This window comes from Perca flavescens, chromosome 10 (genome assembly GCF_004354835.1).
Source record: "Perca flavescens isolate YP-PL-M2 chromosome 10, PFLA_1.0, whole genome shotgun sequence".
Classification (NCBI taxonomy): Eukaryota; Metazoa; Chordata; class Actinopteri; order Perciformes; family Percidae; genus Perca; species Perca flavescens.
Genome location: NC_041340.1, coordinates 23,834,906 through 23,854,171, shown reverse-complemented (window position 1 = coordinate 23,854,171; position 19,266 = coordinate 23,834,906). Strand labels below are relative to the sequence as shown.

At 40.0% G+C, this 19,266-nt stretch overlaps 1 protein-coding gene across 2 annotated transcripts; it reads right to left on the bottom strand.

Annotated features, from left to right (window-relative positions):
* Nucleotides 1–1,870: 1,870 nt before the first annotated feature.
* Nucleotides 1,871–17,347, bottom strand: dctn4 (dynactin 4). 2 transcript variants are annotated; one of them, XM_028589635.1, is made up of 14 exons: nucleotides 17,124–17,347; nucleotides 16,336–16,406; nucleotides 16,009–16,187; nucleotides 15,439–15,482; nucleotides 14,667–14,774; nucleotides 13,856–13,876; nucleotides 10,807–10,880; nucleotides 9,682–9,794; nucleotides 9,477–9,586; nucleotides 9,297–9,370; nucleotides 8,758–8,812; nucleotides 5,564–5,671; nucleotides 3,402–3,499; nucleotides 1,871–3,315 (listed from the first exon to the last, which is right to left on the bottom strand). In XM_028589635.1, the coding sequence occupies exons 1-14, from the start codon at nucleotides 17,256–17,258 to the stop codon at nucleotides 3,096–3,098; spliced, it is 1,410 nt and encodes a 469-aa protein (XP_028445436.1). In that variant the 5' UTR covers nucleotides 17,259–17,347; the 3' UTR covers nucleotides 1,871–3,095. The 2 variants fall into 2 exon arrangements, with proteins under 2 accessions (XP_028445436.1, XP_028445438.1); XM_028589637.1 differs by lacking the exon at nucleotides 13,856–13,876 and having other exon boundaries at nucleotides 17,124–17,346.
* Between the last annotated feature and the right edge of the window lie 1,919 nt (nucleotides 17,348–19,266).

The following is a 19,266-nucleotide window of genomic DNA, read 5'->3' as shown; positions in this document are numbered from 1 at the left end:
ATCCATTACCCCTAATTAACCAGATGATGGTCTGGTGAGCAGAAAATGAAGGAGGCGATTAATCACTCACAGCACCTCTAGGCCTACTGCTCACCCTAACAAAAAAGGGGAAATGATCGAAAAAAGCTCTTGGGCGTTTGTGCTTCTCCTCCTCATGCCAAGAAACAGGACATGTCCAAATTATTCTGGAAAATAGAGACTAGCAAAAATAGCAATATCCATGCACCTGACAGATCTAATGAAGAAAGCACATCATATACTCATACATATTATACACACTGTACAGTTGATCCGTGAGAGGGGTAATACAAAGAGAAATGGTAGTCGTGCAGGCTACTATATGCCATCTTTTTATTAGATGGAGGGAATTTACTGCCTCTGTTGAGGTATAGTTTTTCACCTCTTCCGCTTGTTTGTGTCATGCTTCTTCTGCGGGTGAGTTACTGGCGATTTGGGCGATGACGTAATTGTGGAAAGGTCCTGGGTGCAGTCAAACTTGTAATTCAGTGAGGAATTTCTCATCTGGTCAAGGCTGGCCGGGTTTGTCTTTATAAATAAAGCTGTTAGTCTTCAAAAGACGAAAAACAAGAGTGAGAGGAGAGCAAAGGAGAGACATGAAAGCCCTTTACTAAACCACTTACATACTCAACACTGCTGGAGAACTATGCTATTCATTTCTAATCCCCATAACATGGTCACAGGTCAGATTTCTGTGCTGTTTACAGTATGAGGTTCTACAAATAAGAACACGCTGATGCTGAGCATGAAATAATTGGAGTCTTGGATCCAGGAAAATATTATCCTGACCAGAGGAATCCAAAATTTGTCTTCCAGACAGTTTTGGGGGATTGTTCAAGGTCTGTTCATAACGCATTAAATCTCCACTGCCATATGCAATATGAGTAAATTTCAATCACTGTCTTCTTTGATTATCTGAATTAAATTAAGGCCATGACTATATACAAGTTTAGCATAGCAATATGAGATTTCTAGCAGAGCGACCTCCCAGCATGTGGTACAGCAGGTACACACCACTGCTGTGTGCACTGAAAGTCAGCTACTGCTATCATCAGCTGTGTTTGAAGTGGGAGCCTGGGCTGTTTCAGTGGTACGGTCTCGCCCCATGCGTGCTTTATTATCTCATCTTCAGTGGTGATTTATGGCTCTCACACAGGCCACTCTTCTGAGCGGTTTAGATCTGCCGAAGATAAAAGAAAATCATGGCTTTATTACCCAGACGGAGTGGGTCTGTTTACACAGCAGACAGGCCACAATTGGAGAGCTGCAACAGGCCGGCGTGCACATATCTGGTCTGCCTTTTCAGAGGCAATAAACTGTGCAAAGCATTACTGAACAGGGCTGATATGTGTTAAATAGAAAACGTTATCTGTTGGAACACACATTCCATTATTATCTAAGCCCTAATGTTGACAAGTAGACATTTTATCCTCATGACTCACATCCTGAAAAGAAACAACATCCAGCATTGCTTGGATTATTATACAAATGCTTCTGTTTGGATCAGTGTCTTGTACCTTCTCAGTCAATCCTAATTATCATTAGACATACATACGGTTTCATTTTGTAGGGAAATTCAAGATCATACTAAAGAACACATATGCTCGAGTCTTTCCAAAGCCCTCGGACATGCTGCTATCCATCTGTTTGCCTGCAGTGCCATCCTGTGGTGAGGATTATTTTTGCTTTTTCCAACGTTTTAAATTGTTAAATTTTTCTTCTACACATTTTAAGCGCTCATTTCTACATACCATATTTTCTGATATAAAAACGAAAATGGGTCAATGTGACCCGAAGTCAACACAAGGGTTAAAAGTTATGTCAGCCCTCAAAAAAAGGAAAAGTCAAGAGGTCTGTTACAGTATCACATTATTTTATTAGCCGGTACAGAATTAAGATTAACAGTGTTGTGAGGCTATGCTTTACTAACACACTTGAGACCAAAAATAACAGCAGCTTACGATATACACTGCCACAGAGGTCAGCGAGTTCTACAAACCAGGAATACATTTTTAAAATCAGAAAAGAAAAATGATAGTGTCTCAATACATTTAAATAATGAACACTTTGTATTTCATGTACTTTACAGAGCTTCGTATACATCCTCTCCATAGTGCTAGTGATGGTTACTGTTAGACTTCAGACAAAAGTAAAAGTATGGGCAGGTCTCACCTTCAACCAGAGAACCTACCTTTCTGTTCAGGATCAGTAACTGTGATGACTTGTCTAACGTGTGTGATATTTACTATAGTTGAAGCATGCGACTTAATACGATATTACTGTCTGCAGAAAAGAATATTGACGAGGATACATAAGCTGAAATCGCAGTGTGTGCTGCACGGTCCGGGATTGTTTGGATTGTTCTCAACTGGTTTCTGATTCTGCTCATTCATTCTCTACCACTTCTATAATCTTGATGTCGTTATATTAACGTATAACCTCTCATCTTTGAACGTAAACTGCTATTTTCTACAAACTATAAAGACTAATATTTCACTCCAAAAATCCACCGCTAATACTTTGAAAAAGACAAACTTTGTAGTTGCTTTGCCATTTAAGAAAATACTGTATGTAGCACAACAAGCAAAGTAAGCACATCAGTGGAATTTCTAAACAAAGCCTAACATGTTTTAACAAGTCATTTTATATATATGGTTCCGTTTCCTGTAGGTAACCTCGCACTAAAAGTGCTTTTTACCAATGGATGCTATAGTGTTTAAGCTGAGGAGAATGATGATGTGAAACACTATATATCGCCATGTTTTTGGCTAACCAAAAAAAATAATCAGTTAGTCAAGTTAAACGTGATGCACTTCAGTCTGCAGTCAGTCATGGTTTCCTGTGGTTTTATAAACTGGGCTATCATGCAATCACTGTATGTTCTACAAGGTACATCTGGTGACGCAGCTTGAGCTACAACTCTGAAACAACCGTATGTTAGGCAGATCATAAATAGTTCTTACAGATCAATGAGCAGAATCGGAAATCATTTTTGTAAATTAAATTCATCCCACAGGTTTACAGAAATTAGTTAAAAGAACAGTAGGACTGATTGATAGTAAACCAAGTATTCGGGTTCAGGGAGCGAGTGGTCCCAGCCTCAGCTCTACGTGGTGCGTGAGCCAAATGGCCTCGGCGGTGGTTTCGGCTCCCTCCTCGCTCGGCCTGACGGGAGCCGCGAGGTTACGGAAGTCGTGTCGGATCTTAAATGAAACGGTGACGTCCGCATCCTCTTCTTTCTGAGGGATCACTTTGATGAAGAAACCAATCTTGTTGGATTTCCTGAAGGCAACAACACTGTGGAAAGAACAAAGGTGGTCAGGCAAAGAGTTACCTCGCATTATTCTCGGCGTGCGTGTGTGTGCGTGTGTGTGTTAACTTACTCAGGGTCATCCTGGAAGTCCTGAGGTTCAGCCAGTTCATCGTACTCAGCAGCAGCATCCTTTCCTGCTAAGACCAGTTCTTTGCTGGGTACCATAACCTAGAAGAGACAGTTCCAACAGTCCGTGATTTTCAGACAATTGGATGAGTCAACCTAGATTTTAAAACATCATATAGCTTCTCTGTTTTGAAGCAAGCCAATGTCAATGTATGCGTTTTTGGGAAAAACTCTCCACTCAAAAAATGTGTTTTGCTTATTGTTGCATCACTTGGAAGTTTCCCCTTCACTGTGCAGCATGATGGATGTGCAGACGCTCACTAGAAGGTTGTTTTACAATTCATCTGCTGAAGGAGCAAAGTTTTTCTGTGCTCACCTTTAAAACTGAGTTTGAGACTTGTACTGTTTTCACGATCATAATTTTGTGACCTCAACACTAACTTGGGAAGTCCCAGTAGTTAAAAGTTTTGAAGCAAACTATATTTGCATATTCACAGATTATGGATTAGTTTTTCAATGAGGAAGAAGAGGCAATGTAATTGAAAAAATAAAGATATATAATTTGTTTTTTTTTTTATATATATATATATATATATATATATATATATATATATATATATATATATATATATAACACGTTTGGACAGAAAATGGGTTGCTAAAAAGATTGATTAATGTGCATTGTCCTAATAAAATAAATAAATCTTATAAGAAATCATTCAGGAACGGTCGACCCCGGATAAGCAGACGAAGATGGATGGATTCAGGAATGGGCAGATGACGTACGGCAAATTAACCAAACGTGAAATAAACATTCGGGTTACGGTCATAATACTGACCCAAATAATCACTTTAAAATGTTGGCTCTGGTCCGATCTAGGAGTCCCTATGACAACAGCTTGGGCTCTATGCATGACCACTTTATGTTTCCACTTTAAGTTTATAAAAGTTCCACTTTCAGCTCTTTAAAAGTGGTGCAATCCCAAAATGTGATTTGAATACAAGTGACTTATGTTTGCATTGCTCAGAAAACAAGTCAGTAATATTAGTGCAGTGTGTGACTTTGGATCACATTTACCTGTAAAATTAATATCCTGTACCTTTATAGTCATCAGCAAACTTAAATACTATATGCTCACACATAATATATACATGTAAGAGGTGAGCGCAGTCAGCCTGGGAAAAAGCTGGTCGATAAAATCAGCCAAGCATGGCTCGCTGTGGTTTACGCTGCCCTCCAGGTGTTTGAATATCAGATCAAGCAGAATGACAGGACTGCACTCCGTTTAGCCACTATGTGAATGGAAATGGGTCATGGAGATGCTCGGTTTTGGCCGGGAGCTCTTCCTTACCCAGTCTGGCCCATGACTTCATCACTAAAGTGGCCAAGACAAACAGCCTGTAGTCTCCGAGAGCCTCGCAGCAGCTGCTGGCCGCTCAGCAGACCGTTTACCACAGGAACACGGCACACTTAGCCGCGTGTGACAGCTGACAGATGGAGGTAAAAATGGGACCCAACTGCTCTGCATATAAGATGATGACAAGGCTACCTACTCCACAAGGAACAGGATGTGTGAAGGAGCAGACCACCCCACGCTCTCTGAAGCTGGCTGCTAAGATTGCAGGATTTGATAGAATATGCAATATTTAAGAGTAGGAAGGTGGTAAACAACTGCCACAGTCTGTGACTTTGCACTTTTGTTATATTCTGTATTTGAGCCATGATGCCAGCGCCATTTATTGGTGTTTGGCCACCATGTTGGGCAGAAGTACCCCCCCAAACAAGCAGATAAACACACAGCCCTGACATATTATTGCCTCATAAAGTGGTTTGGTTTAAACAACTGCGTACCCAGCAGAGAACATAGAACACAATTATCATCCCAGTGAAATGTTTCTGACTATTTGACAAATTTAGGACAAATGTTCACTGGCCAAGTGCAGTCTCAACATATCTGGGTTTTTAGCTGTTAAGTCTGCAGAGCTTATCATTCTCTATAGATTTGCCATGAGAGACCACTTTCAGATTTAACATGTTCTTTAGATTCAGTATGGATTCACACCATTAATATTTAAATCATAGTGTCAATGTTTAGTAGTAGTTGGAACACTTTGTGACTAAAGTTTGTTTCAACAAATAAAAAAGGAGAACGTAGAGTTAAATACCTTCGCAGTGCTATTGACATCATCAGGATCGTCATCCTCACAGGAAGCCAACGTGACGTGGGTGATGTTCTCCACCGGGTTGGTCAGGGTCAGCAGCACTTGGCTCTCCTAAATAGGAAAAAGACGATGAGGAAAAAGACAAAAGTTGAACCTAAATTACCTTTCAAAGCTAAGTTCACTTATAAGGCCTGGTCTTGTTTTGATCAATAGAGTAGACCATCTAACTCAGTAAATGTAGAACTAGCAATTCTTGTTGAGGACAAGGTTTTGTCCTGATCAGGTAAGCTTGTAGCTAGCAGGTTTTTAGGCCGTGAGGTGCATGTCAGCCTTTTCTCACCAACTCTTGTATTAGTACTTCGATCTATGGGCATCACGCTGACAAGTACTAAAAGATGCGGTGTCTCCTTAGGCCGGCTACACACTGCCTGCGTGGCGTGAGCGTGGCGTTTCTGTTGCATGGATTTTTCTATCTCTTTACACACCAGAAACGTGTCGGACACGGCGCTGCTGCTGCTAGCCTTGTCTGTACACATGTATGTTTCCCATTGATAAAATATAATACCATGTTAAACTACTGATTTGATTACAGCAAAGACAACGTTGGCAGTATCAACGGCAAAATAGGCTACAGAATATTTCGTTCGGCATGTTTGTTTTTTGTTTTTTTAAATTACATTTATATCTGCATTTATATCAAAACCTAGAGACTTTCAAACATCAACATGTCATTTATTGATATGTATGTGTGTCTCAATGACATATAAACATCTTTCCCTATTCTATTTTGCCTGGAAACGTTTCCACCACGCTTGCATGTCAAAATAAGCGTTGGTTCTATTTCTAGCATGCACGCGTTTTCGGCGCGGCTCGAGCTGCGCCTGAGACATGCGTGTCACGCAGGCAGTGTGTAAGCTCTAACCGGTTATCATGGGAGCCAAAATATAAAGGAACACGCCACGCAGCTGACATGCTCATGCAACGCAGCCAGTGTGTAGCCAGCCTTAGTGTTACAACCCCCCCCCCAAAACACAATACCTCACTCTTACATCATACACTCTGCTAGTAGCCTCTGTAATGTTTAAATGTCATTTATTATCTTATTTTGTATTTCATTTGTTACATTTATTTTATTTGTTAACAACGTATGCACTTTTTTTTCCAAGATCTGAGTGACAGTTTTTATACCTGAACTGCAAAGCAAATTTCCCTGTAGGACAATAAAAACAGAGACTGACTTGACTTGAGCTCAAAAAGCTTAGTTACTGGTGAGTTAGTGCAGTGCAGGGGGTAAAGGGAGAAACCATTTGTGAGCCTGAAATGCTGCCCTGCAGGACATGTGAACAATGTATTAAATTAAGTATTATATAAATGTAAAACTGCTCAGGTATAGTGCCTGACAACTTTAGGCCCTGTACAGCATGTTACAGACTCAACTTCTTGAGGTTAAAAAGGGGAATTTCGGTATTTTTCAACTGCACCCTATTTTTTTTACTAATGGGAACATCACTGCAGCCAGCAGCTGGGAACCAGGGTGCAATGTAATCCTATGGGGCAACAGCGACCGTCATTGTATGTCCACTGAAAGTGCCTGCTTTTGCCACTGAGTCTGACTACATTATGGAAAGATGGTTAAGTTTCCGTTAAAGGAACACGCCAACTTATTGGGACTTTAGCTAATTCACTGTATCCCCCAGAGGTAGAGGAGTCCATACATACCCTTCTCATCTCCGTGCATGTTGTAACTGTCTGACGCACCCACCAGTAGCCTAGCTTAGCACAGATCCTGGAGGTAACCAGCTCCAACTAGCCTACTGCTCCCAATAAGAGACAAAATAACTCCAACATTTTATTTACATGTTGTGATTTGTATAGTCACAGCGTGTACAAATAACAAGGTTACATGAGACACAGCAATCTTCTAACTGTATACATACTGGGAACTATATTCTCAGAAGGCGAAGCACTGCTACTTCTGCTACTTGGGCGGAGTGATATGCTCGCAGCACACGAGAAGCCCCGTGGTGAGGAGCAGAGAGTAACAACAGTGCTTTTCAGGTGTTGCAATAATCACTCCGCTTCGCCTTCTGAGAATATAATTCCCAGTTTATATACGGTTAGAAGATGGCTGCGTCTCATGCGACCTTGTTATTTGTACACGCTGTGACTTTACAAATCACAACATGTAAATAGGAAAATGTTGGCGTTATTTTGTCACTTATTGACCCGGTTACCGCCAGGATTTGTGCTAAGCTAGGCTACCGGTGGGTGCATCAGACAGAGTTACGACACGCTCGGAGATGAGAAGGGTATGTATGGATGTATCTAACTCTGGGGGATACGGTGAATAAGCTAAAGTGTTCCGTTAAACTGCCATGCTGCCGTGTGTAACTTACTGTTGCCAGGTCAACACAAAAACTAGCCAATAGCATTAGCTTACCTCCGCTCTGTCTGCAGCTCTCCACTCTGGCAACAACATTTTTCTTTAGGAAAATGTGCTTTGATATAGGATTTCTTCTCCTATTTGGCTGCCAGTAGTCATCCCCTCTAAAAATGGTCACTGCAGACCCGATGGTCTGCACAGTGTATGAACTGGAGTGTTAAGATCCATTTGTAGCTGTAGCACAACTAGCCTCAACTGTCCGTATCCAAAAGGTACTGTCTATAAAAGCTGCACAAAGTGTAGCTCGAGAATTTGAAAATGTGAAATTGAAAATCTTTTAATTAACAAAACGCTCTGCTTTCAGTAAGCTAACACAACACAGTCTACCCAGCCCTGCTCTCTCCAACTCTCTCACTCACGTTCCACACCGCTGTCTTCCAGCAACAAGGCACCTCGTGAGATTTCCGATCGAGACTTCACCATCTTTCCATAATGTTTTCAGACACTTGTAATAACAATCTGAGCCGGTCAGTGGCAAAACAAGCACTTTTAGTAGACGTACAGTACATTAATAGTTCGTAATTGCCCCATAGGATTACATTGCAACCCGTTTTGCAGCTGTTGGCTGCATGGCTCTCCAATACTGGACCAATTTAAAAAGAATTGTTGTTCCCATTAGTCACTTAGACACAAATACATGGGAAATTAGGGTCCAGGTTGAAACATACAGAAATGCTTTTAAGATTATGAACAGAATAAATATGACATTAAAAATATCTATTAAACGTTCTAGAACCAGTACACACACACTGACCTTCAGGTTCCGGAGATTTGGAATGGACATAATTCTCACTTCAGGGATGTAACTCCTGTGGGAGGAACAACACAGCGCCAATCAATAGCCAATGAATCAAAGCTACACTCAAACACACTGGCCTTGTTCAACACAGCATTCAGCCACACTCACTAAAAGCAGAGAATTGATCGTTGGTGCTACCAGCTAAAACGCAACCATTCACAAACAATGTGAACCTGAGAACGACAACGTGCTAGTTGTGCCGTATGGATTACCCCAAATCAGTCAATTGGATTTATTTTCCGGGACACCATTTTTGGTTATTTTCCCTTTAACAATAAGAAAATGTGTTTTAAGATGGAGCTACTTTTGCATGAATAATTTCCTGAACAGGTGATTATAGTTGATCTTGGCTACAATGTAACTTTAGGACCTCAATCTAATTAAACTACATCAGGCGGATTTATATTTTTTAATAAAAAATAAATAAATAAATAAAAGGATCACCACATTATGAAGACATGTGTTTAGGACAGAATCTGATGAGCAGTACTCACACAGCCACCAGCTGGATTTTAAACTTGATTGAAGTAGGATTAAACTCTGGTTTGCTCAAGTTGTGCTCACATTTCTTGGAGGAGGAAATTAAGATAACAAAATGTTATCAAATGTGATCTACATAAAAACAACGGCCATTGATTGATTACAGGAGAGTAAAACACAAAAGTGGTATCGACCCTGCAGCGTAGTGAGCGCTTCATCAGAAGGTGTTTGTGTCTGGGGTGGAGCTGAGACGCCACTGCAGGCTGGAAGTCTGGCTGCAGAAGCCGCTGGCGCAGCGTGGTCACTGGAAGGACACAACACAACTTAGATTCAACTCTACCACAATTTGAGAGACACAAACTATCAGCATTGTTTAATGAGCCCAAAACAAACTCTTACCCTCCGGTAAGCTGATGGGCCTGGTATAACAGTCTTCAGGCAGGGGTTCCACTTCATCTAGGGCCTGGGCAGGTTCGATGGTGATCTCCTTCTGGTCCTCACCCTCTTTAAGGCTGGTGAAGTTACACAAATACTGCTATCAACATTCTGTTGTATCTACTATATGTATTATAAGATTTAATTTAATTCAATTTAATGTAAACTGAAAGCATAGTGAGATTTTCTAATGTTTACACCAATCAGATAATATACACTTTACAACAAAAACAATTTTTATTTTATTTTTTTCGTTTTAGCACATTAACTACTAATAACCTATGTTTATCTTAAATTGCCACCAGTGTTTCCTCTATGTTGATTTTGTAGTGGCAGGTAGTGGGGGGGGGAGAAATCAGGAAACACTGGCCACTGAGTACTTTCCCAGCATGTAAGTAAGGCTTCAGACTTCTTTTGTACTTTCTTGGTAGCCAGTGGTTTAACAACTTGCAAAGACTTGACCCAATATGTGAGGTAGGTAATGCAGTTAGCAGTCCAGAAGCTATTTCTTTGTCAAGTTTAAATTAAAGTTGCATGGTTATGCAGTTGAGAAAAGAGACTTTTGAGAATTCAGCATTGGTGCCTGCTAGGACACTTTGACATCTGAGATTTTAGACTTGGCTATTGAATGGCAACCTTTTCAGACAAGAGACCAACTACACATAATTACTTTCATGTTTTACGCGTCTGCTGGATCTGACAGCAAACTTTGTCAATAAAGTGCCTTGTGTCAGCCAATTATTAATTTCCAGACGTAAAGCAGGGTCCATAGAACGCATCCCAGACGGTGGTGGAATATAAAGATGGTGATCACTCACAACTGTATTGGTGATGACGTAAATTTGAGAAAAAAATAAGGGTGAGGAACTGTTCGCTGTGATGGATTACCTATGAATCTCAAGCCAAGTTTCTTTCAAGGCTCTACAAATTAAATTAACTGAAATTAATAAAACAATGGCTGCTGGATGGTAAGAAATCTATTAAACTAAGTCACCAATAATATGCATGTACTATAGTATGAAAATAAATGTTCCATGTGTTGAGTCAAAAGCAGCAGTAATTCCCTGTATACGACAAAAGACCACTCACGAAAGGCCAGACAGGCTTGATATGGGAGCTCCAGGCCTCTGCCTCTGCAGTCTGGTTCCAAGGCCATATTTTTCCTGAGTGAATTAAGGGGGGAGGGGGGGAGAAGAGACAAGATCAGGCATTTTCCCCATTGAAAATAAAGGAGAACTCAAGACAATTTATGAAATTACATAACCATTTTTCTACAGGACTACTTTTAACACAAAGTATTGACCCCCCACACACACACACAAAGGGGATTTTTTTTACTTTACTTAAAAAAGAAATTGGAAAGAAATGGTATTTGTCATTTAAATAAACAAATAAGCCAAAAACAATTCCATTTGTCTTGTGGTAAGAGACCAAACAAGAGCCTTCTGCCCAGGATAGTGGGAGAGACTCTCTGATAGAACTGGGCAATATATCGATATTATATCAATATCGTGATATGATAATAGATATTGTCTTAGATTTTGGATATGGTAATATGTGTGAGAATAAGTGGTGTCTTTTCCTGGTTTTAAAAGGCTGCATTACAGTAAAGTGATGTCATTTTCTGAAGTTACCAGACTTGTAACTGTTATATTATTTGCCTTTACCCACTTAGTCATTAAATCCACACATTACTGATGATAATTTATCAAAAATCTAACTGTGCAAATATTTTGTGAAAGCACCAATAGTCAACACTACAATATCGTTGCGGTATCGAGTTATTTGGTCAAAAATATCGTGATATTTGATTTTCTCCATATCGCCCAGCCCTACTCTCTGACAACTGACAGACTGAGGGTGCAGGACTTAATTAGTATAACAAATATTTAGATCTGGTTACACAGACTTTAACACAGTCTTCTATTTCTTCTATCCCTCTAACCCAGGGGTGTCAAACTCAACTTCCCTAAGGGCCACACTAGAAAATGAGAATCACATCAAGGGCCAGACATATAGTTTATTGCTTTTATGTCATGGGAAAAGTCAAATATCTTTGACTGTATTATTGCATGTTTCATATAGTCTTCTCACTTACAGTTTGGTCAACAAAAATGAAGAAAAATGCCAAAAACATTTGGAAAAAGTGTAAAAAAAAAAAAAAAAAAAACGTTATGAAAAGTGACAAAAAAGTATTTGGGCCAAAATGTATTGTGAACCTAAATGTACAGACGTGCTCAAATTTGTTGGTACCCTTACAGCTCATTGAAATAATGCTTCATTCCTCCTGAAAAGTGATGAAATTGAAAGCTATTTTATAGTGTATACTTGCATGCCTTTGGTATGTCATAGAATAAAGCAAAGAAGCTGTGAAAAAGAGATGAATTATTGCTTATTCTACAAAGATATTCTAAAATGGCCTGGACACATTTGTTGGTAACCCTTAGAAAAGATAATAAATAACTGGATCATAGTGATATTTCAAACTAATTAGTTTCTTTAATTAGTATCACACATGTCTCCAATCTTGTAATCAGTCATTCAGCCTATTTAAATGGAGAAAAGTAGTCACTGTGCTGTTTGGTATCATTGTCTGCACCACACTGAACATGGACCAGAGAAAGCAAAGGAGAGAGTTGTCTGAGGAGATCAAAAAGAAAATAATAGACAAGCATGGTAAAGGTAAAGGCTAAAAGACTATCTCCAAGCAGCTTGATGTTCTTGTGACAACAGTTGCAAATATTATTAAGAAGTTGAAGGTCCATGGAACTGTAGCCAACCTCCCTGGGCGCGGCCGCAAGAGGAAAATCAACCCCAGATTGAACAGAAGGATAGTGCGAATGGTAGAAAAAGAACCAAGGATAACTGCCAAAGAGATGCAAGCTGAACTCCAAGGTGAAGGTACGTCAGTTTCTGATCGCACCATCCGTCGCTTTTTGAGCAAAAGTGGGCTCTATGGAAGAAGACCCAGGAGGACTCCACTTTTGAAAGAAAAACATAAAAAAGGCAGACTGGAATTTGCTAAAATGCATATTGACAAGCCACAATCCTTCTGGGAGAATGTCCTTTGGACAGATGAGTCAAAACTGGAGCTTTTTGGCAAGTCACATCAGCTCTATGTTCACAGATTAAAAAAAAATGAAGCTTTCAAAGAAAAGAACACCATACCTACAGTGAAACATGGAGGAGGCTCGGTTATGATTTGGGGGTGCTTTGCTGTGCCTGGCACAGGGTGCCTTGAATCTGCGCAGGGCACAATGAAATCTCAAGACTATCAAGGCATTCTGGAACAAAACGTACTGCCCAGTGTCAGAAAGCTCTGTCTCAGTCGGAGGTCACGGATCCTCCAACGGGATAATGAGCCAAAACACACAGCTAAAAGCACCCAAGAATGGATAAGAACAAAACATTGGACTATTCTGAAGTGGCCTTCTCTGAGTCCTGATCTGAATCCTATCGAACATCTATGAAAAGAGCTGAAACTTGCAGTCCGGAGAAGGCACCCATCAAACCTGAGACAGCTGGAGCGGTTTGCTCAGGACGAGTGGGCCAAACTACCTGTTAACAGGTGCACAAGTCTCATTGAGAGCTACAGAAAACATTTGATTGCAGGGATTGCCTCTAAAGGTTGTGCAACAAAATATTAGGTTAGCGGTCCCATCATTTTTGTCCATGCCATTTTCATTTGTTTTCTTATTTACAATATTATGTTGAATAAAAAAATCAAAAGCAAAGTCTGATTTCTATTAAATATGTAATAAACAATGGTGGATGCCAAATACTTTTGTCAGTTTCAAGTTATTTCAGAGAAAATTGTGCTTTCTTCATTTTTTGTGGAGGGAATTAGAAAAGGAATTTTGTGGAGGGAATTAGTGGAGTGAAATTTGAACACGTCTGTATATAGGGGCCGGATCGAAATTAGCAAGGGGCCGGATTTGGCCCGCGGGCCTTGAGTTTGACACGTGTGCTCTAACCCCTAGAAAGGCTCCCATTGTGTGGATCTCAGTCTCATTTACCCAAGGAGACATACATGTGATCTGTGAGCTTACTCAGTAAGGGATTGGACACAAACAGAGGTAAAAGAGAAGACAGTGCTACTCTAAAGAAGACTATCCAAGTTGTGAAAAATACAACTCACCACCACATGAATAGTGTGTTGCTGGGGAGCAAAAATCAAAATGTCAGAGTGCATTAGCAAAGAAAAAAAGAGAGAATAAAGAACAAGGTGAAACCAAAGCAGTTTAGCAAACATTAGTGGCATTTGGTGACATGCAACAGCATGCATCAGTGATGGAAAACAAATGCGGGACATCACAGCGTTAAGTGTTTCAAATGGTTCCATTACACAATAGGAAAGACGGGTTTGCATTATTGAATGTGAATTATTGTAGAAGCAGAATGCAGGAGGTGTAAAACCATGAGCCAACAAGCTCAAGAAGCATGAAGACCATGTCCACACCAGGGCAACTAAATTATTTTGCCCTACAGACGGACTAAGCTGACTTTTTGCTGTTGTTTTGGAATTTCAATGTGGATGGAGAACTTTTTGAACACAACCCAAAAATGTTGATGTTGTTTCCACAAGTAAACAGCATTTTCATACTTATCCGCCTTACTATAGACATGGTGTAAATCTTGCACTCCAACCAAGCACTACGGCAGCTGATATAGATCCTGCTTTGATTAAAGATGAGCTAATCATGTAATATTCTCAATGGCACATACTTTAGAGTATAACTTTGGTAATGCTATTGAGATTAAGGTAGAACATCTGTATAAAATAAATCTCTTAAATGCATATAATTGTTGATATAAATTCTGCTCCGACAGTACCTGCACACATTGTGAGAGATTACAGTGAGACAACAGCTGTTTGACATTTAAAAAGGTTAAGAGGAAGGTATGGAATTTGTGAAAAGGCTGAACTGGGCTCAGATGGAGTAGAGTACCGAGAATGCCAGAGGCATGCACTGTCGTCTCCTGGCCAGCTTCTTCCTATCTCTCTCTTGCTTCTCTCTGTGGGCCAGCTGCTGGTAATACTCTATCAGCTTGTTGATCTGTTGGAAACAAAATATTGGTCATCAATGCATTTCTTTTTACCCAGTGCCCTAGCACTACATATTGTCCAGTTACACAACAGTTTGCAGGGTTTGAGGTAAGTAAATATAATTTAAAAGGGAACACACGTTGACCACCTGTGCAATAGACGCCTCTGTTACATGTTTGTGTTGTGAAGCAACCGATTGTAGCACTATGCCCAATACAAATTTCCCCTCTATTCGAACTGTAAAATACAGCACACCAGGATTTTACATATGTGATGTACTTTTATGTCACACAATAATCCAGGTATTGTGTAATTGGTTGACAGACTTTAATTTAACTTGTAAAATGTGGTGCAGAATAATTATCAACTCCTATTACAATCACTAAAACACTAAAAAGAACTTGGAAAAATTGAAGGTGTATAAATAAAATGCACAAAATTACTAGATCATTTGCTTTTCTAGATAACCACATAAAATTATTAAAATTGAGAAGGGGGCATTTATGGTTTGTCATTTGTGGCCTCAGCAAGTAAGCAACCACTTAGTTTGCTTTTGCCTCTGGCGACTCTCTGTCACTGATTCAGAGACATATCTATTCCAAAACAAGTAATGCGTGATCAGGAAACATGTGAGAAACTTGTGAGAATTTAAATGACTACAGGCGAAAACTTACCCGCTGAGTATGAGGGTTCTCTGGCTCCTGCCATCCACCGCTGGCTGCAGTGAACAAAATTAACCAAAGCATGAGACTTAAGACAGCCATAACAAATAATACAACCGATAACAGCTTTCTTCATGAGCTGAGTTAATGAGCAAATGTAGATGTATAGCAGGACTTATTATTAGAGCATTACAATTATTATTATTGTAATGCTGATGCTTCTTACTGGTATTTGAAGTTGAAATACTGTAACTATTTCATTTATTTATTTCGAACAAAACTAAATTAAAAAATAAATAAATATATATACATACATACATACATACATACATACATACACACACACACACACACACACACACACACACACACACACACACACAAAATACCCATACACACACATAGATATACAAACACACATACATACACACATACATACCCACACATACAAAACAAAAAGTGTGTAGTAACACACAACGGGAAAAAAAGAACATACATAGTGCTTACAACTAATATTAAAAATACTATTGCAATTTACAATTTTGACCACATGCATGTGTTTATTATTATATCAGCACCCACCAACTGATTTGTCAGCCATTCCCACGTCCCTGGAGGTCCAGCGACAGAAGCCGCAGGCCAGGTAGTAGGCCTTTTTCATGGCCGTCTTGGTAGGATCATCAGGCAGAGGAGCTGGGATGTTTGTGGCTCGCGTAGACAGTGTGTGCATGCAACTCGGGCAGTCGAAACAATTTGCACACCTACAGCAGAGCACAGATAATCAGGAATGAGTGAAAGGGTATTAATGACATAAATATGATAAAGTATGGAGACCAGTCAGGTCAACAGTGATCTGCACGAGTGCTGTATGTATGTAGCTTTTTGTATGTGTTTGCATGTCAGTCTCACCTGTTCTTTTTAAGCTTAGCCTCCGCAGATGGCATGTTCTCCAGACAGCTTGGACAATAATGGGAGTCCACCTGATCACCAAAAACAGGGGTACAAGAGAAGAGTCAATCAAACTGTGCAGCCACATATTAAAGTTATTGTTACACAGTGGCTTCCTAACTAGGGTCATCAAAGACTAGCATCGAACATCGTTAGCATGTATTTGGGCAGTGTGGTACAATGACGAAGATGGGAGCTGAATATTGTTTTCAGGAGGCAAGCTTGGTGTTTTTTGTATTCTCTGTTACGTTAAGAAATCCCATGTTTACAAAGAAAAGTCACTATTGTGATCTTAAGTTGCAATAGGTGCAAAACCTAAAGCACTGGGTGTGGTGTCCATAACTGAGCCACGTTAACAAGATGTTTTTTGATAGCGAGGACGATAGCTAGGGTGGACTAATATTGTTAACAAATAGATTTACTTGTCGGACATATTATTTGTGTATGAGCTAAGCGAACACTTGAACGTTGAGCTCAAAAATGGAAAGTTGTTCGCTCATTTATGCTGTGCTCAACATAACGCTAAGATCCACGGAAGTTAAACCGTCGCATGCAGCCAATGAGATGAGTAGACTGTTGGGAAAAAAACTTGATTGGCATGCGGCTTAGCCATACAATGCGCGAGTTGGTTGGACTAATCCCACCTAGCTGTCAAAGCTACTAGCAAGCCAGCTAACAACAAAGTAGCTGCTGACTAAATTAAGCTAACGGCTAGCTTGAGCATAATGAGGGGAAAAACGTCAACGTACCTCGTGAGACACACATTCCAGAGACCGTAGCTCACTACAGTAGCGACAGAAATAAAGTTGAGATAAAGGGGCTCTAATCCTTTTCTCTCCACGAACCAGATAGACAACTCTATCTGGCTGCAGAAGGGACGCCATCTCAGAGCAGCACAACCGAGTCCGTGGGCTCACTGTCTGTACTGCTAGTATTGATGTCACCGCTAGTTGCCTGGCCCTTGAGGAAACAGAAACGGTGTGCTCAATGTTGACCTCATGTGGTCAATATTGAAACTGCCCCACACCCAGGAAGAGATGAACTCATAGATATATATAAATATATATATATATATATATATATATATATATATATATATATATATATATAGCTATATCTACTGTGTAGCCTAACGTTATGGTTTCAGCTTTCAACCAAGAGCAGCAGCCATTCTTGCTCAAACCAGACTAGTTTTTGTAGATTATTATATGCTAAAAAAAGTTATAGGTATGATACAGAAATAAATAGACCAAAATCTCCTTAAGAGATTATAATTGATAGTGTTTTGTGCAACAGTCATAGAGGTGTTGGTTAAAGTTCTCCGGGCGAGACACATCTGCATTCCCAACAAAGGAAACTGGTTTAGCTTAAGTGGTAAATAAGGTAGTTAAGGTCAGAGTGGCCTCAAGAAAAGTACAACAAGAAGTAGAATCAGGAACAGGATGTAGCCTACGGCTTGTGTGAGCAGAAGAAAGACAAATATTTTGGTCGGCATTTTGTTTCTGTTACCCACCATTGGTAGACGAGCAAAAAGTTAACAAAGTTTATGTGTGGTAGGATGCCTGCCTGCAGATGGTAAAATGACTTGGCCTAATTGTGGTTGCTACAACTCAGCCGATGCCGCGACTCAGCCGACAGGGCCGCGGGCCGCTCCTAATCGCTAGCTAGCTGGGAAGAAGCAACACAGCACAGTGGCCCCGACTCTGGCATGTGTTGTGAGAAGATAATAGTCGCGGTGCAAGACAAGAAGACAACGAGTTTAGGGAAAGGATAGAACAGGGGACTCACTCGGCGGAAGAGATACGTGGACTGGCTCCGACTATTTGTCTGTTGCTAGGGAAACTTAGTCTCTGCTTTGTGATCCTGTAACTCTCATGCTTTAGGTACTAATTAAAACTTACTCGTTCAAAATATGGTAGTGTAAAACCAATTTAAGAATACGCGGGGAAGAGTAATTGGAGACAAGTTTTGGTACCCTTTTATAGGGATACATCATACATGGACATCTCCAACATTTTTGCATGAAAACGTCAACATATATGTTTTTATTTAATCATTTTGCCAGTCCAATTAAATAAAATTATAACTGTAAAAGATAGGCTAGTCAAATTTGGACATAGGCCTAGCTAGGTCTTACAGTTCTGAGTCATAGCCTACAATGTAACCTACCTGTAGGCCTATATTTCATTATAAATAATCACTGCTGTAATAGTGTCCTATAGCCTTTTTTTTCTCCAATTGCAGTGCCAGGGTCCGTCACTCTGGGATCATGATAAGCCTATGTGAAATATATATATTTAAATCCCTCAAAGAGACTGGAAAAATTCACACATTTATTATGGCTTTATGTTGCCCTGCTGCAAATAATGTGGCCTTATCTAAACTGAACCCTGTGTAAAAGGCCTGTCAGCCACTCACAGGGCATATGGCTAAGTAGCTCACCATGGCAACAGCTAAACCCTGCAGAGAAGAAATTAGCCCTGAATAAAAATCAAACCAACAGTAGTTCTCCTCTTTTCAACAAAGGTGATGATAATCTATTCATTGAGATTCAGTTCAACTTGCCACTCCAATAGACTCTTATATTCATTTGTATCTTATATAATTTTAATTTCTTTGTATCAACGAATGCTTTTTATGGGCAGCTCACACACAGATACCTAGTCGATTAAGTCTGCTTTGTTTATGGCAGATTCAATTAATTATGGGAAGGGAAAACTTCATTCAGTTAAATAATCATTGGGCTACTAAATAATAGAAATGTCGATTGCCCCCATGAGAGCTCTCAAACAGTGGCTCCTCCTCATGTGAATGCTATGAAACCAGAAGAGTTATCTATCTACTAGGCCTACTACTAACCCTAACCTTCTACCTAGCCTACCTGATAACTAT